The sequence below is a fragment of the Silurus meridionalis genome, chromosome 27 (genome assembly GCF_014805685.1).
Source record: "Silurus meridionalis isolate SWU-2019-XX chromosome 27, ASM1480568v1, whole genome shotgun sequence".
NCBI lineage: Eukaryota > Metazoa > Chordata > Actinopteri > Siluriformes > Siluridae > Silurus > Silurus meridionalis.
In genome coordinates, this window is record NC_060910.1 from 5390514 (window position 1) to 5408822 (window position 18309).

General features: G+C 37.2%; 1 protein-coding gene across 2 annotated transcripts in view; it reads right to left on the reverse strand.

Moving 5' to 3' along the window:
* pappab (pregnancy-associated plasma protein A, pappalysin 1b) overlaps positions 1–18309 on the reverse strand; it is a 66113-nt gene that overhangs the window by 22274 nt on the left and 25530 nt on the right. For both annotated transcript variants that reach the window (XR_006924766.1, XM_046842407.1), the window contains exons 8-14: positions 13938–14066; positions 12904–12995; positions 8824–9020; positions 4908–5018; positions 3530–3665; positions 3164–3377; positions 2825–2993 (exon numbers count right to left, since the gene is read on the reverse strand). Coding sequence is in view for 1 of the 2 variants with exons in the window: in XM_046842407.1 (XP_046698363.1) it covers positions 2825–2993; positions 3164–3377; positions 3530–3665; positions 4908–5018; positions 8824–9020; positions 12904–12995; positions 13938–14066 (1048 nt within the window). In the remaining variant the exon portion in view is untranslated. The remainder of the gene's footprint in view (positions 1–2824; positions 2994–3163; positions 3378–3529; positions 3666–4907; positions 5019–8823; positions 9021–12903; positions 12996–13937; positions 14067–18309) is intronic.

The window sequence follows — 18309 nt, forward strand, 5'->3', positions numbered from 1 at the left end:
CTGCCGCCACCAGTGCAACCAGAACAAAAATCGAAAGCTCCAAAGCTACTTTCTCGTCACGCAGACAACACTGTGGAGCTCATGATGCTTGGTTGCTGCTGTTTTGACGTATGCTGCTCGATGTATTCGACGTTTTTTTTTTTTTTTTACATTCTGAGCACCATTATAGCGTTAATGGTGAAATGACTAATTTCTCACTGGCTGGGGCTTTTAGAAGCAGACTTTAGTGCTCTCTGGAGACAGCAGATAAGCAGTAATTGCTGTGCTGGGATCAGCACTTTCCCTTTCAGTGCAAGCCCATGGGCACCCTTATACCGTCATTCATCAGGCCATCTCTCTCTCTCTCTCTCTCTCTCTCTCTCTCTCTCTCTCTCTCTCTCTCTCCCCCCTCCCCTTTTCCTGGCAGGGTTAAGGAGTTTCTGCAGGTAAGTTCAAAAGCAGGGCAACTGATTTGAACTTGCCACATTGCTTCTAGCTGTATTTCCGGCAAACAACCCTGTTTTGACGTTTCTCTTGTTCTGACCATGCTTTCCCATAGACGAATGTAATTTTCCATAGTCAACAAAATGAATTTATGATTCCGTGCTTTTGTCATAACTGGGTGCGATGCGGCCGAGTAACAAATGTGGTGTTAGAAGCAGAGATTGTGTTGTTATTGTAACGGAGGCAGTAGGCTTAAAGCAAAAGCTCTCACCTTACATAACCAGTCCAGACAGCTCCCCTGTAAGGGCCCCTGCAGCCCCCTGGTTCTGGGCCCCAAATCATAGTGCTGTTATATAAACCAAGGCCTCCCAAAAAGCAGAGAAAATCTGTCTGTTGCCTCTCTCCTCTTTCCTAATGCGTAATAGCTGCTGCACAGAAGCCAAGCCTCTCAGCGGACAGCGGTCTCTGGCAGCAATCAACCAAAACACCTACATACAGTACTGCCCTTGAATTTGCAAAACATACCGTGTGTATTCTTACACCGTTACTCATTTTATATAGTATTTCTTTTTGTGTGTATTTCTTATATTTTTTTGTTTTGTTTTGTTTACTGACATAGCACATGTAGAAAATACAGCAAATTTATAATTATGCTAGCTCTGCTCTATATAAAACAAACTATTTTTTTATCTTTGGTCCTGTATTTAAGCTAAAAATGCATGTACATTAGCAAACTTGGCAACACAACCCCATTCACATTCCAACATGCATGCCCCTGAGTTGTCTGAAGCTTATTGGCTGAAAATGGAACAGACCTGTGTGTATTATTTTGTCTCTCTTAATAGACAAAGTTTTCGAAACTTTTGCTGTTGCCTTGATGATGGTTAATGCGATTATGGTCGAAGGTTTCTAGATCACGATAACCCCTCTTATTTTACAGGCACTTCTAAATACTGTATGTATTGATTTCTACACAAGCAAACACACACCCATATAAACACACATACACCGATCCGGCATAACTTTATCACCACTGACCGTTGATATGAATAACACTGATCTTTATCATGGCACCTGTTAGTGGGTGGGATAAATTAGGCAGCAGGTGAACCTTTTGTCCTCAATTTGGTGCTCGAACAGAAGTTAATGCTGTTAATGCTCTACAGGTCAGGACTGTTTTGGCAGTATATATTTTTATTTTTAACATAAATAAGCCGCACCTGTCTATAAGCCGTCTACACTACTTTACACATGCTTTAACGAAAGACACGTTACACACGGTAAATTTCATAAAATTGCGCTTCCTTTAGGACCATAGCGGTATTTTGGGTATTTTGTGTCCTTATTATTATCTGATGCTCATTTCTAAGTTTCTTTGACTAACCCGTAATGCTGTTGCCAAGAAAAATAAAAAAGCACGAGTTTTGGAAACCTGTCTGTGCTTATATGATTTCTGTTGTAACTGGAGTTAGTGAACTCTCCCTTCACCCAGACTCAACGCGTTACAATGGCTTGTATCTAAACAGTAGCCGACCAAGAAAGTCATTGTTCACTGTCTTCCTCCTTCCTTTCACAACTATTTCTCTCAGGAGTTTAATTGTGGCATCGTAGTGCGTTTAAAAATCACCCGATGGAAGTTTTTTCTTCCGAAGCCGTGCAGCTCAAATGTGCAATAACAATAATTTAAAACCGTGCAATATTACATATGTGCAATATGTTTTTTTTTTTTTTTTTACATACATTTTTGATTACATTAACACGCAACCTTTGTCTCCTTCCAACGATAGTTTGAGAAGACCGTTTTTAGTTCTGAACACCATGGACATATTAAAGGTATTATATGCATCTTTAAACTGTTGCAATAATTAAAAAGAGTACGCATTACAGGAAAGAACAGCGTGCCAGTTTGTAAAGGTAGACGCTGTGAAATGCTGCTCAAACTTAACAATGTCTCTAACTAAGTTTTGGCTCACCCATGTGTGTTTTTTTTCTCCGTCTCTCTTCCTTGTTCCATGAATGGAGAAGCCTACTTTTATTTGAGCCACATGAACCGTTCCCATGGTTTCAGACTCCTCAAACAAAGTAGTTTAGGAACAAAGACATAAACCTGGGGAGAAGCCAGAAGCAGTTCAGAGCCCACTGGCCTGAACGCCAGTGCTGCTCTCCTCTCTGTTCGCTTGCTCCATCCAACCCACGACATCCATAAAACTTTATTGCTACTCACTCCGTTAGCGCATAGTGCATGACATGAGATTATTGCGGTTTAGGTGTAATATCGTGCATGTTCCTGTTGGTTTGCGTGTGTGTCTGTTTGTGAAAATTATACACATAAAAAGTTTGGAATTGAACAGTAGGGCCTTCTAGTGATAGAACATTCTAGACCTTAAAATAAGAGCAGCACCTGCGTTTTGATAATTTCGTCATCTCTGTGGATTTTGAGAGTGTATCCACGGTTGCAGGTGACGGTACAGCGGACACCGTTGAAATAACCTGGACTGCTGCACTTCATTTCTGCGTTGTGTACCATAGGCTTGAGACAGTCGATGGCATCGCATGAGTAGTGTACACAACTGAGGAAGAGAAATATAGAATTATTACTATTATTACTATCATTATTATTATTAATTATATTATTCATAAAGTAGTAGTAGATCTATAAGCTGAAAAGGCAAGATTTTTGTGTGTGTGTTTGTGTGTGTTCTGAACACGATTTCATTTGTAGCTGCATTAAAATGCTTACCTTTGACCCATGGGGTTGTAGATCTCATTGCTTTGGCAGCCACTAATTGTGATGGGGTCAAAATACTGAAAGGAACGCAGCCCAATTCCAGAAATGGCCACCAGGGATGAGCGAAAGCTCACCACAATAGCTTTGGTTCTGTAGAAAGCAATGCTTAGGTCATGAATCACAGGGATCACTAGAGGGTTGTTCCTGCAACTCAGCCGCCATTCACCTGCAAAAGATTTGAATCACATGAATCTACTTGCTGTCATGGCTACCAGTTCATCTACACAATGAAGCAGAAAACTTGAGATCATTTAACACAGTGTGTGATGCAGATTATAAGACAGAGCTCAAATGCATGATGAATGAAGTCAGACAAACCGAGATTGTGGAGCTGCTCCTTGGTGTCCAGCAGCTGGACTGTGACATTGGTCTGGGACTGATCACTGTAGATGGTCCCATCTGCAGCCAGGTGTATAATGACAGCAGCAGCAACCATTGGGTGAGAATAATACGCCTGAAGATGTAAGATAAACTGTTAGTCATTTATACAAAAAATAGAAATTCTCTTTTTCAGTCTAAAATTATTTCATAATTATTATTTGTCTTATTATAGTGATTATAGCACTTTTTTTTATAAACAAAGAAATAAAGCAAACAGGAACAAAACTTTGACATAAATCCCTATTTTTGGAATATACACTGATAAACATTATTTGTACAATATTGCATCCTTTTTTCACTCATGATATTTCAACACATGGACAATCCATTTATATTTATATTTTACAAAAAGATAAAACTTTAAACAATACATGCAACTTTAGGTAATGAAAAAAAAAACTCTTTAGAAAACAGATATTGGGGTTTATTATGTATGAAATTGGAAGAATATAGAGGCTTTTTCATTAAAAAGAGAACTAATTATTATAGTATTTGTATAAAATACAGGGTGGGATCACGAATCATTGATAATATCATTGTACTTTTATTTACATTTCCTTCATATGCTTTTATATATTAGTTTGTCTGAACTTTAGAGTTTATTCATTAAACTTCTATGATGTATCTATTTTCTTGGGTGCATCCAAACACCACCTTTTGAGAATTTATTTTCCTGTATTCAAAAGTAGGTCTGTTTTCATTAAAAGTAATGATTTACATTATAATTTTTAGTTCATACATAAGACTAACTGAATACTTTGTATAGCTTCTGCAATTCTATATTTAAGCTCATATGTCAGCTGAATGAACAGGAACAGTGTGAACAACAGGTATGAGCAACTATTAAGGTATAACAGACAATAAACCCCGAGCAAAATGACAAAAAAATTCAATTACAATTAGTTACAATATTAGAAGCAATTTCATGTTGATCTGCTAGAACAGTTGATCCCTAATTATAGTAGCTGATAATTTAATGCTCTTTCATGTTTACATAAATATGAAAAAAACGTAATAAATGAAATGCCTTTTATAAATCTTTCAGCATTGCTTTATAAAACAATAGGTAGCTTATAAATGTGTTGAGAATTTAAATACTGTCACGTCTATTTTTTAAATAATTGGTGAGTTGGTGAAAAAAACTGATGATCTTGTCCTGTAGAGTATCAAAGTCTTGCCAATATTCACTCAATACTTAAACTTAGCATTAATTCAAATTAAAATTAAAAAATGAAATAAATGACTGCTGATGTTTTTGTCATATCAGCCCTTCCTGTACTCACATGTAGTCACTTCACTCTTAAGGGTAGCTTACCTTTAATCTGTACTGGGTATTCCAGCTGTGGCGATGTGATTCCTCGCACGGAAACCAGGCGTACTGAGATACCCCACCATCAGACAAGTCAAACACCTTCGAGAGACAGCTCTGAAAGAACACACGCACGCAATTACAATTACATTTAACACATCAGACGTGTTAAATATAGCTTTACTGGTTTGATCATTCAATTCAATTCAATTCAAATCATTTGGACCCTGTCCCAAAGCAGCATCACAGAAATAAATCGATTACAAATATGAATTTGAGCTCAAATTAGTCTCTATACAGAAAGTTTATCCATAAAGAGCGAACCAGGGGGAAATGTGGCAAGAAATAGTTTCCTGAGATGGTATGAGGAAGAAACCTAGAGGGAAACTAGACTCAATAGGGAACAATCCTCATCTGGGTGACAACGAATGTTCTTTATAGTTCCATCATTGTTGAGGTTACTGCCTAAAGAAGAACACTGCAGTAAAAGATACACCGATCCGGCATAACATTATGACTTTATAACATTATGGCCGGTGAAGTGAATAACACTGATTATCTCTTCATCATGGCACCTGTTAGTGGGTGGGATATATTAGGCAGCAAGTAAATTTAACGTGTTAAAAGCAGGAAAAATGGGCAAGCATAAGGATTTGAGTGAGTTTGTCTAGGCCAAATTGTGATAGCTAGATGATTGGGTCAGAGCATCTCCAAAACTGCAGCTTCTTGGTCTACAGTGGTCAGTATCTATCAAAAGTGGTCCAAGGAAGGAACAGTGGTGAATTGGCAACAGGGCCAAGGCTCATTGATGCACGTGGGGAGTGAGGGCTGGCCCATGTGGTTCGATCCAACAGCTTCTGTAGCTCAAATTGCTAAGAAGTTATTAATTTTAATTCTCGACAGGTCGGGACTGTTTTGACAGTGAAAGAGGGACCAACACAATATTAGGCAGGTGATCATAATGTTATGCCTGATCAGTGTAAATGATTAAGATAGAATTTAGATCATGTGAGACCTATAATTAAGTTGAGACACCCCAGTCACAGTACTAACCTCTTCATTCTCTCTCTATATGGGATTGTATGTTTCAGATGCCTCGGATTAAGCGAAAAGCTCTAGACATCCAGTCAGAGGAATATGATCTCGAAAACGGAATTGCTCAAATGTAACCCTGCATTGTGGGGATAATGTAACTGAAAGTCCCTAAAACACTTGTGGTCTCTTTGAAAGCCAAATATTTCGAAGTTGCATAAAACATACCCGTTTGATTCAATAAAGATTAATCTGATGCCTTAAAAAGAATAACTCAATCTGACTTATTCAATTCATCTGACATTTGCAAGCAGCATGTCAAATACAACAGAAGCTTACAGAAACCCGGGAGATTTGAACCCACTGAACCCAAGTGTGGGGTGACAGCAGTGATACGCTAGGTGACACTGGAGAGCTGCATGGTTCTTGAGATTGTAAATGGCACTAATTATGTATAGTGCGTGTGTGTGTGTGTGTGTGTGTGTGTGAGTGTATGTGTGTGTGTGGGTGTGTGTGAGCGTAACAGGAGCAGTGGGAACGGTCGGGCTGTCTGCTGTCTCTGCACAATGGATGTCCTCAGTATTTTTGGAGTAGTTTATGGTGGAGAGTTTCTGCCCTATCAGCATTACAATGACTGTTTGGCCTTTACACTGTGCCTGTGTTTTTTTACCTGCACACACACACACACACACACACACACACACAAACATCTGTCTCTCATTTCCAGCAATGTGCATAAATCCTGCACTTATTAACTTGTAAATCATTTCATGCAGTTCACATCAATACATTTGCTAGCATACAACTGTCTCTGGGAAAAAAGTTGGGTTCCAAATCACACCCAGCATCAGAAGTCTTGAGGAAAATATAGAGCTTCATAAAACAGGTAAAACATCATATACACACTGTCTTTCAATTAAAATGTGTACAATTGTTTGGACAAGCCCTTAACTTTACTTAATTATTACTGATTAGGTTTGAAACTTTTGATTTGAAGAATTTTTGCATGTGCATTTTTTTGCACTGGTGCTACAAATTAACACTTTTGACTAGTGTCAAGGATTATGAACAGATGAGACATCTGTTTTAAACTAAAATAGAGGATAAACACATACTTATTTTATTTGTTCATTTTTAAACATTCTTTTTGTTCATCACCTTTTTTTAATCAACCCAGTCAAAATCTATGAAAGTTCATGGAACCTGTTTTCTTTCTCAGGTGGATAATTTTACATAGATGCATGTGATTGAGCAGAGGAATTTTGTCAGGTCTATGTGCAGACAGCTGTCCTTTGTTTGCGTACCCCACTGTATAGGAAGCTTAACAGACATTTTAATAGGCTATTGTATGGAGTCAACAAACCTACAGTATAGACTGTTAGCATGTCAGTTTAATGTCATTACCCAGACTAAACAGACTAATTTCAAACAGTTTATAGTAGATGCTCCAAATGGTTTGGGGTAGATTATCTATACATTGTCTTATCCCAGTTCATATCCCAAGCCATTCACACACATATATATATATATATATATATATATATATATATATATATATATATATATATATATATATATATATATGTTTTTTTTTTTTTTTTCCAGACTAAAGCTATACTCCAAGCAAACATTTCAGAATTTTATAGACCATCACATTGATTCTCACTGACAGTGACTACAGCTTCTAATACTTAAACATTATAATGCCACTGTCTATAATCAATAAAAAAATAGCAAGCAATATCCCTTATTGTTAAAATGTGCTATTGTTTCCAGATTCAGGTGGCTGTACATATACATTAGCACTCTATAGTACTGTAGCATGCTTTTCTACAGTGCTTCACAACTTTAACATACAAGAGTAGTATGGCACTCTTCTGAAAGTAGAGACTATTAAACAGAACCACTGAAAACCATAATTTGCCACTAGTATCAGCAATTCAGGTCTAATGAAATACAGGTCTACAATGATTTACAATTTATATATTTACAAAGTAGCCAAAAAGTGAGCACAAGCCATACTGTATGAGCGAGACACATGCAATTTCTGAAAGTGTATTTATGAATTACAATGAAGTTTAAATCATTGCATTTGGCCTAGCACTATAAATCCTGCACAGTATGGTGGGAATAGTTATATTACATGATTAATTCAGGAGAGTATTTTTTTTTCTGAGCAGAGGGGTCGTTGTTTGCTCTACAAACAACATAAAATTGACTAGGTCCATGAAATGTGTAAAATTATAAATATTTCATATTGCAACATCCAAGAAGTAATCGGGCTCATATTTCAGGCATCTTTCAGAGAGTGCCAATGTTTTACAGTCCCTTTGTGTAACGGCAGACATAGTGTTTTTTAAAATAGTGGGTTTAAAAGGAACAAATTCACGTTTAACAATAGATATTGCTACAAAGCAGCCTTAAAAACATCTTGATGAAGATTGAGACTTGTAATGAACAAACTCCCTGAGACAATAAAATGTGACATCATATCGGATAATTACTTTTTAATAGCAATAAACTTTTCACAACATCACATCTGTATGTCAAACAGTACTAAATATGTGGAAAGTCTACAGTTTCTAAGTGAAATTATCCAGATGTTGAGCATCTGCGAAAAAAAAAGATTATTAAAAGTCTTGAGTGGATACATTCAGGGAACAGCGTGAGACCTCACACATTTTTTGATTTACAGGAAGCCATTTGAAGCAGCTTCAATCACTCTCAATGCTGTACGAGCCACTTTGGTCCACAACCAGCTTTGATTTCTGTAATAACCTTGACAGTGTTAGAAATATGAGTTATAAGTGAAGTGAGAAATGTGTGTGTGTGTGTGTGTGAGTGAGAGAGAGAGAGAGAGAGAGAGAGAGAGAGAGAGAGATGTTGTCACCTTTGTCACAGCAGGGTACCCAGCAGCCACCTCTGCAGGGCAATGTACTCTGTGCTCATTGGAAACCTCCACCCCTGTGGCCCACTGGTCCAGGAAACCACTGGGTGTGTAGAGCCCACAATCTCTCACGCTTGTTTCCCGCTCAAAGTCCTCACAAAGGCCATCGCCATCATAAAAGTAGCAAAGACTTGGCTCATCTACACGAGAAAAACCCACACATACATGGAAAACCATGCAAATGTATTAAAATGTGTCAACACCTTAGTGACTCATTGGCAACAATGAAAAAAAAGTCAGTACTTAGAAAGTGCTTGCTCAAGTAAATCTGTTCTACTGTATTGATTCCTTCAAAACATTAAACACTTCATTCGGGAACGACCCTTCAAATTCATATTATTGCCACTCCCTATTTAAGGGATCTCGGCATAGGCTTCCTAATGGAACACAGCCAAGTTGCTAAAGCTATTGATATTTTGAGTGGGCCAATAATAAATTGGCATTGTAATTACTTTTCACCATTTTACAAATCTCTTTCTTTTATGTTTTTAAAAAATTTGCTTTAGATGATTAACACTCAGCCATACTGATTCAGCTCTTCCTCTTTGCAAATTCAGCAAACATGCCTATCATCAACTTGTACAATTTAAATAAACCGGATGATTACACTGTATCTTTTACAGCTTATAACATCCATTGGAGCTATGAAGCATTGGCGTTCCACTCTTTACACAACCCTGTATTACCCTTTTGGCTTTCTATAATACATAGTAGGCCATTGTTTCTGTTTCTAGTTATCTACTTGCAGCCTTTGTAATTGGCTTCACCTGTTCCCTGTTTCCACCTCTTTACTTGAGTGACTTGGTTTCCCTGTGTTTCATCAAAGCCTTGCATATGTTTTTGCAATTTGTAATCTGTGGTCTTCTGATTTGTGTTTTTGTGTGCTTTTTTTTGCAGTTGTTTGTTTTGCTAGTTACCTAGTTGTGTTTTGTCTGTTTCTTGTTTTGAATTCCTCCGACATGTCTGGATTGAGAAAATGATTTTGTTCTTGTTTAACCTTGTCTGGACTGTTACAATAACGTTCAGAAAATCTGGAAACGAGAGAAATACTTTCTGCCTTCTTTCAGCTTCTATACATCTGCAGATAAAACTTACACACATATATATATATATATATATACGTATGTGTATATGTGTATATACATATGTGCATATGTGTGTATATACATATATATATATATATATATATATATATATATGTATGTATGTATATGTAAGTTTTATCTGCAGACAGCCCAATAATTTGATTGGTGGCATTTCAAGAGTTCCTTTAATGCACTGGAATGCTTCACTGTGTGTATCACTTTTTTTTTTTTTTGACAACGAATATTTCCATAGAATCTACCTACTTCGAAATGGTCACAACAGTAGTGTTAGTGACATTTCAAATAATGTTAAAAGTTTTAGTTTAAAATATAAAAGCTTGTCAGTTGGTACCAGTTTATCTAGAAGTACCTTTAAATCAGTGTGAGATAGCTTGCTACCTTGCTGGAATTCTATAAAGCGAATGTGGAATCTATTTCTGCTTGGCGAGAATAACAATAATCAGAATATTTGCTAATATTGTGTCTAAAAATCTCTTACTTTTTGTTTAGAAAACTGTTTTTTTATAATCAGTATCAATTGCAGCCATTTACAGTCATGCTGAGATTTTGGTTGAAGCACCTATGGCTGGCGACAACCATATAACCCATCTACAAGCAGGTCAAAATTTGGTCTTTAAATAAGCCCATCCCTGGAATTTTGGAATGTCAAGTGCCAGTAAATGCCAGTGAGTTTTAAGATTATGATGTACAGACATGCAAATAATAGCAAGTCAACTGGAGTCCCAGTGAAGTTCTGTAAACCTACTCTTCTCTTTCATGCCTGCTAGTCAAGAGCCATGGGGTGCTGACGAAACATGTGTCCAGCCAGAAAATTTCTAGCGGATATCCACCTATCAATGGGAGTAACCCACTCCTAGCACGCTATGTACAAGAGTAGGATGGGCCACTGACAGAGACAATTGTTAACACCCAGAGGAAGTCACAAAGTGTTCAGGACAAGGGGTTTAAGAAGCACCTTCCTGGCAATGCTTTAAATTAGCTTGTCTTATTAATAGTATATTCCTACCTACTGAACTTTTCAGGTTCCACATAAAAACATTATACTCAGAAATGTTTGTGAGGATTTTGTTGCTTGGATGTGAGACAAATAAAAAATAGACATGATGATGATACAAAGCCTTTGCATATCACATATTTTTTGCTTAAAAGTAAATTTATAGTAGACGCTTGTACAAGATTTTGCTTACAGTGTAAATAAACAAAGCAAATGTATTTCTTTAAAGTATTTATGTAGCTTTTTCTCATATCTGTACTTAACTAAAGTATTTCCATTCCGTTCCTTTTTATTTATGAGCGAATATAAATGCAGCAAGAAGTAGTGAAGTAGTTGAAAAGAAGGTTTTGTGCTCATGAAAATTTTAATAGATATCAGTCAGTGTTTGATTAATTAATATTATTCTATTAATAGATCGGTGTGCTAAGAGTAACATTAAAGTCTTTTCGCATAAAATGAGTTGATTAAGCAAGAGTTTTGTGACATAAATGATAATAGGAGATTATAGCCATAATACATAAACTTTCTTTCGGCTTCTCCCGTTAGGGGTCGCCACAGCGGACCATCCTCATGTTTGATTTGGCACATGTTTTTACGCTGGATGCCCTTCCTAACGCAACCCTCCCCATTTATCTGGGCTTGGGACTGGCACTAAGGTTTATGCAACCCTAATGGCTGGGGTGGTTCCCTGACAAGGGAATCGAACCCGGGCCACAGCGGTGAGAGCGCCGCATTCTAACCACTAGACCACCAGGGAACCCTATTGCCATAATACATAATACAGGCAAATACTTTTGTACTTTTACTCAAGCGAAAGTTTAAAGGGAACATTTTTCTTCGTTTACTAGAGTAATATTTTACCTAGTGTATCTCTACTTTAACTCAACTACATGGTTTGTGTACTTCATCCACCACTGGAAATAACAGGGTTCACTGAGACTGTTGAAAGTCAAATTTTCAGTGGCTCCAATTTGTCATAGCCTTATAGAGATGTTATGCAAGAAAAACAAAGTCTAACGCTTTGGTAACTAGTATAGGGGGAAAAGAACGCCAACATAATGCTGACACCGGATTTTCTATAGAAAAGAGTGGATCTGTAAAGCATGAACTCAACGAACTCCTTCAAAACAAGTGGCTTAATGGTTTTTTCTCAGAGGAGAGTTGCTAATTAAGCTGTACTGAACATCAGAGCAACTCCAGAGGGCACACTTTGACAAATGTCTCAGGTCATCCCTTCAGATCAATATACATTCAGAGGAACACTTCAAAGGCTTGCAGGATTCTTGTGACACTTTTCCTTCTCTACACTCTGCTATGACTCACTTTCATTCACAAGTTTTGTCAGGAAAATGCGACACTTCAAACAGGAAAAGCAACACAATAGTCTTTTCTAGCATTTCTATTAATTCCATTGCATAATGCACAATGGTGTGGGATTATCTGAGGTTTTTGTATGGAAATAGTTTTCCTTTGGTTGGAGAAGTGTTTGTGGGTCTTTGAGAGTTCACATCATCTCAGTTAGAAGGCTTAATTACCTACATTCTGCAAAGAAGCTGCCGTATTAGCATGACAATCAGGTAGCCCAGTCTGATTAACCATGCATTAGAAAAAGCAAGCTGACTTGTTGGTGCATTCATGGAACAAACTAAAAGATAAATTCATATAGAAACCATAAAAACAGATTGTATATTCATTAATAAATGTATTACCAAAACTGCAAAACATGAGTCTTTAAATCTAACCAGGCAGGATCACATTATCTGCCGTGTGTGGACTTTAGAATTAAATTGCATTAAATGCGGCCCTTGTTCACACAAAATATTGATACCAGCTGTTTGTTGATGCACCATCTATAAAATGCTGCTTTAGATCAAATATTATGTCTTGCTTTCCTGATAAGCATACACTTTCAGGCATACATACCAACACAGTTGAAAAAAGGTTCCTTTTTGCACTGATTGGAACAGCCATCTCCATTGGCAAAGTTCATGTCATCACACTGCTCCCCTAGAAAACTGAAACACACACACACACACACACACACACACACACACACACACACACACACACACACACACACACACACACAAAGTCAATAAAATCATTTATTTTATCTGCTTTTATCTGATTAAATCAATATATTTGTGGTTCCACAGTAAATATTGTATAATCTCAACAGACATTTCTATATTCTTAATAATATTTGCCTAAACACCACTTATCTCACTTTCTGAGAGCTGCAGTATTTCCTAGGCTTAAGCATTTACGATATCCCCCAATTATGTCTTTAATAAGTACATCTTTGCAAATATTTAATTCAATTCTATTCAGCTTTTGTTGTATAGCGCTTTTAACCGTATAGACATTATTTCAAAGCAGCTTTACAGACACAAAGAGGTTTTGATGTTGGAATATATAAGTTTACTGCCTATAGGTTTGTGTCTTATAAGGTCATGCCTAATGAACAAGCCAGTGTCAACTTTCTGAAATGGGATGAGGAAGAAACCATGAGAGGAACGGAATCAAAAGGAAACGCATCCACATCTGGGTGGCACCAAATGTCCATTTATTATAGTTTAATCACTGTTCAGTGTAATGTTCAGTGTACAATAATGACTGTCATTAAATAGTAGTGTTTAAACCTTAAACTGGATAATAGCTTCTGTCTATCTGACCGCTGTTGCTATGATTATGCCTATTTCTACTTAGACAGCAAAAAGATTTTCAAAGCTTTGTCACTCTCCATGCTATCATGATCGCATTATCCTACCCTTACCATAACTGTCGTAACTACTGCAGCAGAATATAAAATTAGAACGCATATGTTAATTTTCTAACCCTGCTAGACAATATGCACATTTTAATTAATTTCAATTAATGCAAGAATTTGGAAAGAATCCAAACCTACAAATGGTCTCACTTTTCTTAAAAGTGCTTGTGAGCTTGAAGTGACTTACTGTTGAATGAGTCCATCTCCACAGTACGGTGAACCCAGCTTATGTACAAGAGCAGGAGATGGCTCACTTTCCGCATTCTTGGAAACAGTCAGCACCTGGTATGTATACGTCTCACCAGACTGTATGTCCCTACAGAGTTATATTCACAGTGTTAGAGGAGATCCAGCTTTTTGGGGTCCTTATTATTTATTCCTGTTTAATCAGTTCAAGCTACATATCATTGTTAGCATCAGATCATCAGACAGTTGCTAATGATCCAGTGGAGAGATAAGAAAAGTTGATTAAGTACAAAAGATAGCGGAGGCCAAGGACATGTGAGACCTTAGCAGATATATTTCCATCAATGTGTGTGTTATTAAAAGTGTACACACCCATATATTTCAGGGCAAACCCCATACTGCAATTTCAGAGAATAGATAGTATGTTCAAAAGTGAAAAGTCTTACATTATTGCCCTTTAAAGGTGTAGAAAAAAATGCTGATTTGAGTCACCTCTAAAAGCAGGGGATAAAAAGCATAAGGAAATGAAAAGAGAGCAAACACAAAAATCTACGAAAAGTCAAGCATCGAAAATATGATTACATTAGAACAAAGTATACTATATCATTGGAACGGTGAAAATCCAACACTGGCCCGTAATACAAACCCTCACGTCCACAAAGAAACAGACTCAGCTGTATTTCTGCAAGGTAAAGGCCCTGTCATAATCAGGGTGACTACAATGGGATCAGCAGAAGCCCATGACATTTGACCCATCGCACTCACATAACAAAACAGCAGAGAAGCTGCATGCAGGTGTGTAGGTTAACTACTCCAAGAACACAAACTTTAATTCAGCTCATCAATTGTGTGGAAAGCTGAGGCAGCTGTTTTAGGTAGGTTCACTGCTAGATGCTACAGTTTAAAGCAGTAACCCAGCTGAAATACTCCAGTCTTCCTAAACATTAAAGCACAGTTCAGTAAGCATCACTTACATGAGAAAAGCAAAGAGGACCAAAGAAAGTGCTTATGTCGAAATCTTATCCAATCCCAGAGGCAGGAGTTAGAAGATCCTGTGGTCAGGTTATGTTTTTATAAGACATGTTTGTTGTGGTCAGGCAGAAGCAAAGCTAAACGTGCTCTATTGGCATTCTTAATAGCCATAATGATTAGAAAAGCATTTGCTCATTGATATCTTATTTCAGGGGGTAATGTGTTTAAAATCTTGTTAAAATGTATGCAGTTGAAAAAATGTCTTCTACGAAAAAAATGTCTTATACGAACATTCCAACATAGAGCAAATAAAAGGCAGATCATGCCACCATATTTGGCAAATCCTGCACATAGTGATTCGCCGGAGCTGCTTTCTATGTTTTTTGCTTTTAAGATTGTCACACTGTTTTTCAAGCCTCAGAATGTGAAGTGGACCATGCAACATCATTTTTTGTCCTAAGTGTCTGGTCATTGTAGTCCTGTACTTTAGTCTTTAGTCTTTACCTTAGTCCTAAGATACATTTATACACAGTATGGTAGTGGTTAGAAATGAGTTTATTAGAGGGACAGCCCATGTAGGATGTTCTGGTGACAAGGTGAGGGAGGCGAGATTGAGATAATTTGGACATGTTCAGAGGAGGGACATATTGTTATATTGGTAGGAGAATGCTGAGGATGGAGCCACCAGGAAGGAGGAAAAGAGGACGGCCAAGGAGGAGGTTCATGGATGTGGTGAGGGAAGACATGCGGGTAGTTGGTGTGAAAGAGGCAGATGTAAAGGACAGGGTGGTACGGAGACGGATGATCCGCTGTGGTGACCCCTAATGGGAGCAGCCGAAAAAAGAAGAAGAGGATACACAGTATGGTAGTGGATCACTGATGCTTTAAAGCTGTTTTACATGTTTCGGTCAAAAACAGTTATTCGGGAGATTTTGTGAATTTCCAAGATTCTCAAGTAGCAGGATAATTTACCCAAGAAGCTGCTACAGATGATCATTGATAACATTTGAAGCAGTAAAGCTATGGTTTCCCTATGGAGAAAACAGTATTGCTTTGTTAATTTCACCACTTGGATTTGTCTTGCAAGTTCACTTAAATTCAAATCTGACCCACCTTTTAACCCCAACCTTTGCAAAAAGCTCAACTAAAAAGGATGCAATACACAGGGTTGGGCAAAGATACATTACCATGTATTTTAAAATAAAATACCAAATACCTTAACTTGAAGTGTATCAAAAAAATTATTACAAAATACAGCAGCCACACCATGTATCAAAATAAACTACTGTATTTTGTATTTCAAAAATGCTAAAAAAAAAAAAAACATTTAAGGGAGCATGAAATTTCGTTACAAACCTTCCATCAATTCGCCTATTTGATCTGTTGCTTTACCATAACACCAACTCAGTTGAATACATAAACAATGTTTGATAGCAACAACTTTTCGCTGGCCGAGTCATACGATAAATCTGACAACCAGTTAACAGTCAATCAATCAAATATTCACATACATAATCCCTGTGATCTCCCAGATGAAGATTAGTTTGAAAGTAAGCAACAGTTTAAAGTTTGCGAATGACTCATAATTGTATCCTAATTTAGTTACTTGGTGTTTGGTAAAGAAGGACCTACTTTGCATCTGCAACATTGACTTAATGACAAACAAGTCATTCATTAGAAGACAACTTATGGCACACGTATTCATAGAAACTAGTTTCTAACTAATTAATCATTTGATTGTTAATCATAAATATAATAATACATTAGGTGTCAGGTAGTCATTTATGCAATGGAATGCAACATCTTTATCCTACTAAACAGCTACTTTAATTAGGGTACAATATTTGGCAATTGAATATTTATTTATTAATCATTGGACACCTATTTGAGAGCCTGCATGTTTCTTACCTTGACCACCTTCTTCCATATGGATCAATGTTCTGTTCTGATCTCAAGAAGTCTGGCAAAGTACTAAGTAGGCACCAGTCCAAAACGCATTTTTATGATGTCGATTATGTAGACTTCTTACAAAGAATTTTACAGTATTTTAAAACAAAAAAAATGCAAAACACAAGTATTTTGATACAAAATATGAAGTCATTTTCCTCAACTCTATCAAATACAAATTACAAAATTGTATTCCATATTTGAAATACGTATTTGAAATACATGTATACAAAATACTGCCCATCCAAGGCTATATATATATGTGACATGAGCATTTGCAATCATGAAATTTTTTGCCCACAGCCCATCATGCTTGTGAATGACACCCATCCACTGTTTCACCCTCCATCACTGTAGACACAGATTACCCTGAGAGGTGTCTACAGTCATTATGCTTTTTACAAACAACACGCACGCATAATTCGGTATCAACATAGACTACCGACTTCCTCTGCATATTTTGCACAGATTCATACACTGCAATAGGGGGGTGGTAGCTTGGTGCTTAAAGCTCTGGGTTTCTGATTGGAGGGTTGGGCTTCACCAAGCTGCCACTCTTGAGGCCATTGACCAAGGCCCTTAACCCTCTGTACTCCAGGGATTCTGATTCATGTCTGAACAGAGCTTTCTAACATCACTGGGATATTCAAAAAAAGAATTTTACTGTGCTGTAAAGACATATCATGGAAAAAGCGCAGCATGGTGAAATGTGATTGATTGCTTTATAACTCTCTGATGAGGCTGAACTTGCCCTTGAATTCTTGAGACTATAAAATGGCACTCATTTTCTTGCCCTCCATCCCATCTTCCATTTTCTCCAAAATACAGCCAAAGCCTATCTTTTTTTTTTTTTTTTAAGATTTAAATATTATTTGTACAGTACAATTTATTACTCATTACAACATTGTGGCTGTTTCAGCCAAATACTTTGGGAATGACTATGAAATCAATAATGTAATTTCATAATGTGGAAGGGATCAGATCGTGTGCAACTGCAACAATGCAATCTGTATTAAGGTGTTGACATCCATAGTATACACTTGGTTCCACCACCCTCACTGCTATATTAATCACAAAATAAGACAAACTGAGTATGATGGCAAATCAAACGATAAGGCCCTATGACACTGTTTTTGGAGAAAGATATAGAATCTAGGGCGTCAGTTTGACAAATCTCTGTCTGCTCATGCACATCTGTATCTCGTCAGCCTGCCTGTCAGCCTGCCTCTGTCTGGTCTCCTTCAAGGTCTGAAAACAGATGAGAGCGATGCCAAGCAGTGAAATCTCTCATGATAAATAAAGCCTAATCCACACCTAGTTAAAATGAATAGAAAAGCTGTTTAGTTAGACATTGATAAGAATCCCTGCTGGCATTTTCTCTATCTCGCTGAGTGGCGCAGAGGAGTTCGGTACAGGTGTATTGGCATCTATTGCACCACTTGAAGCAAAGTGTA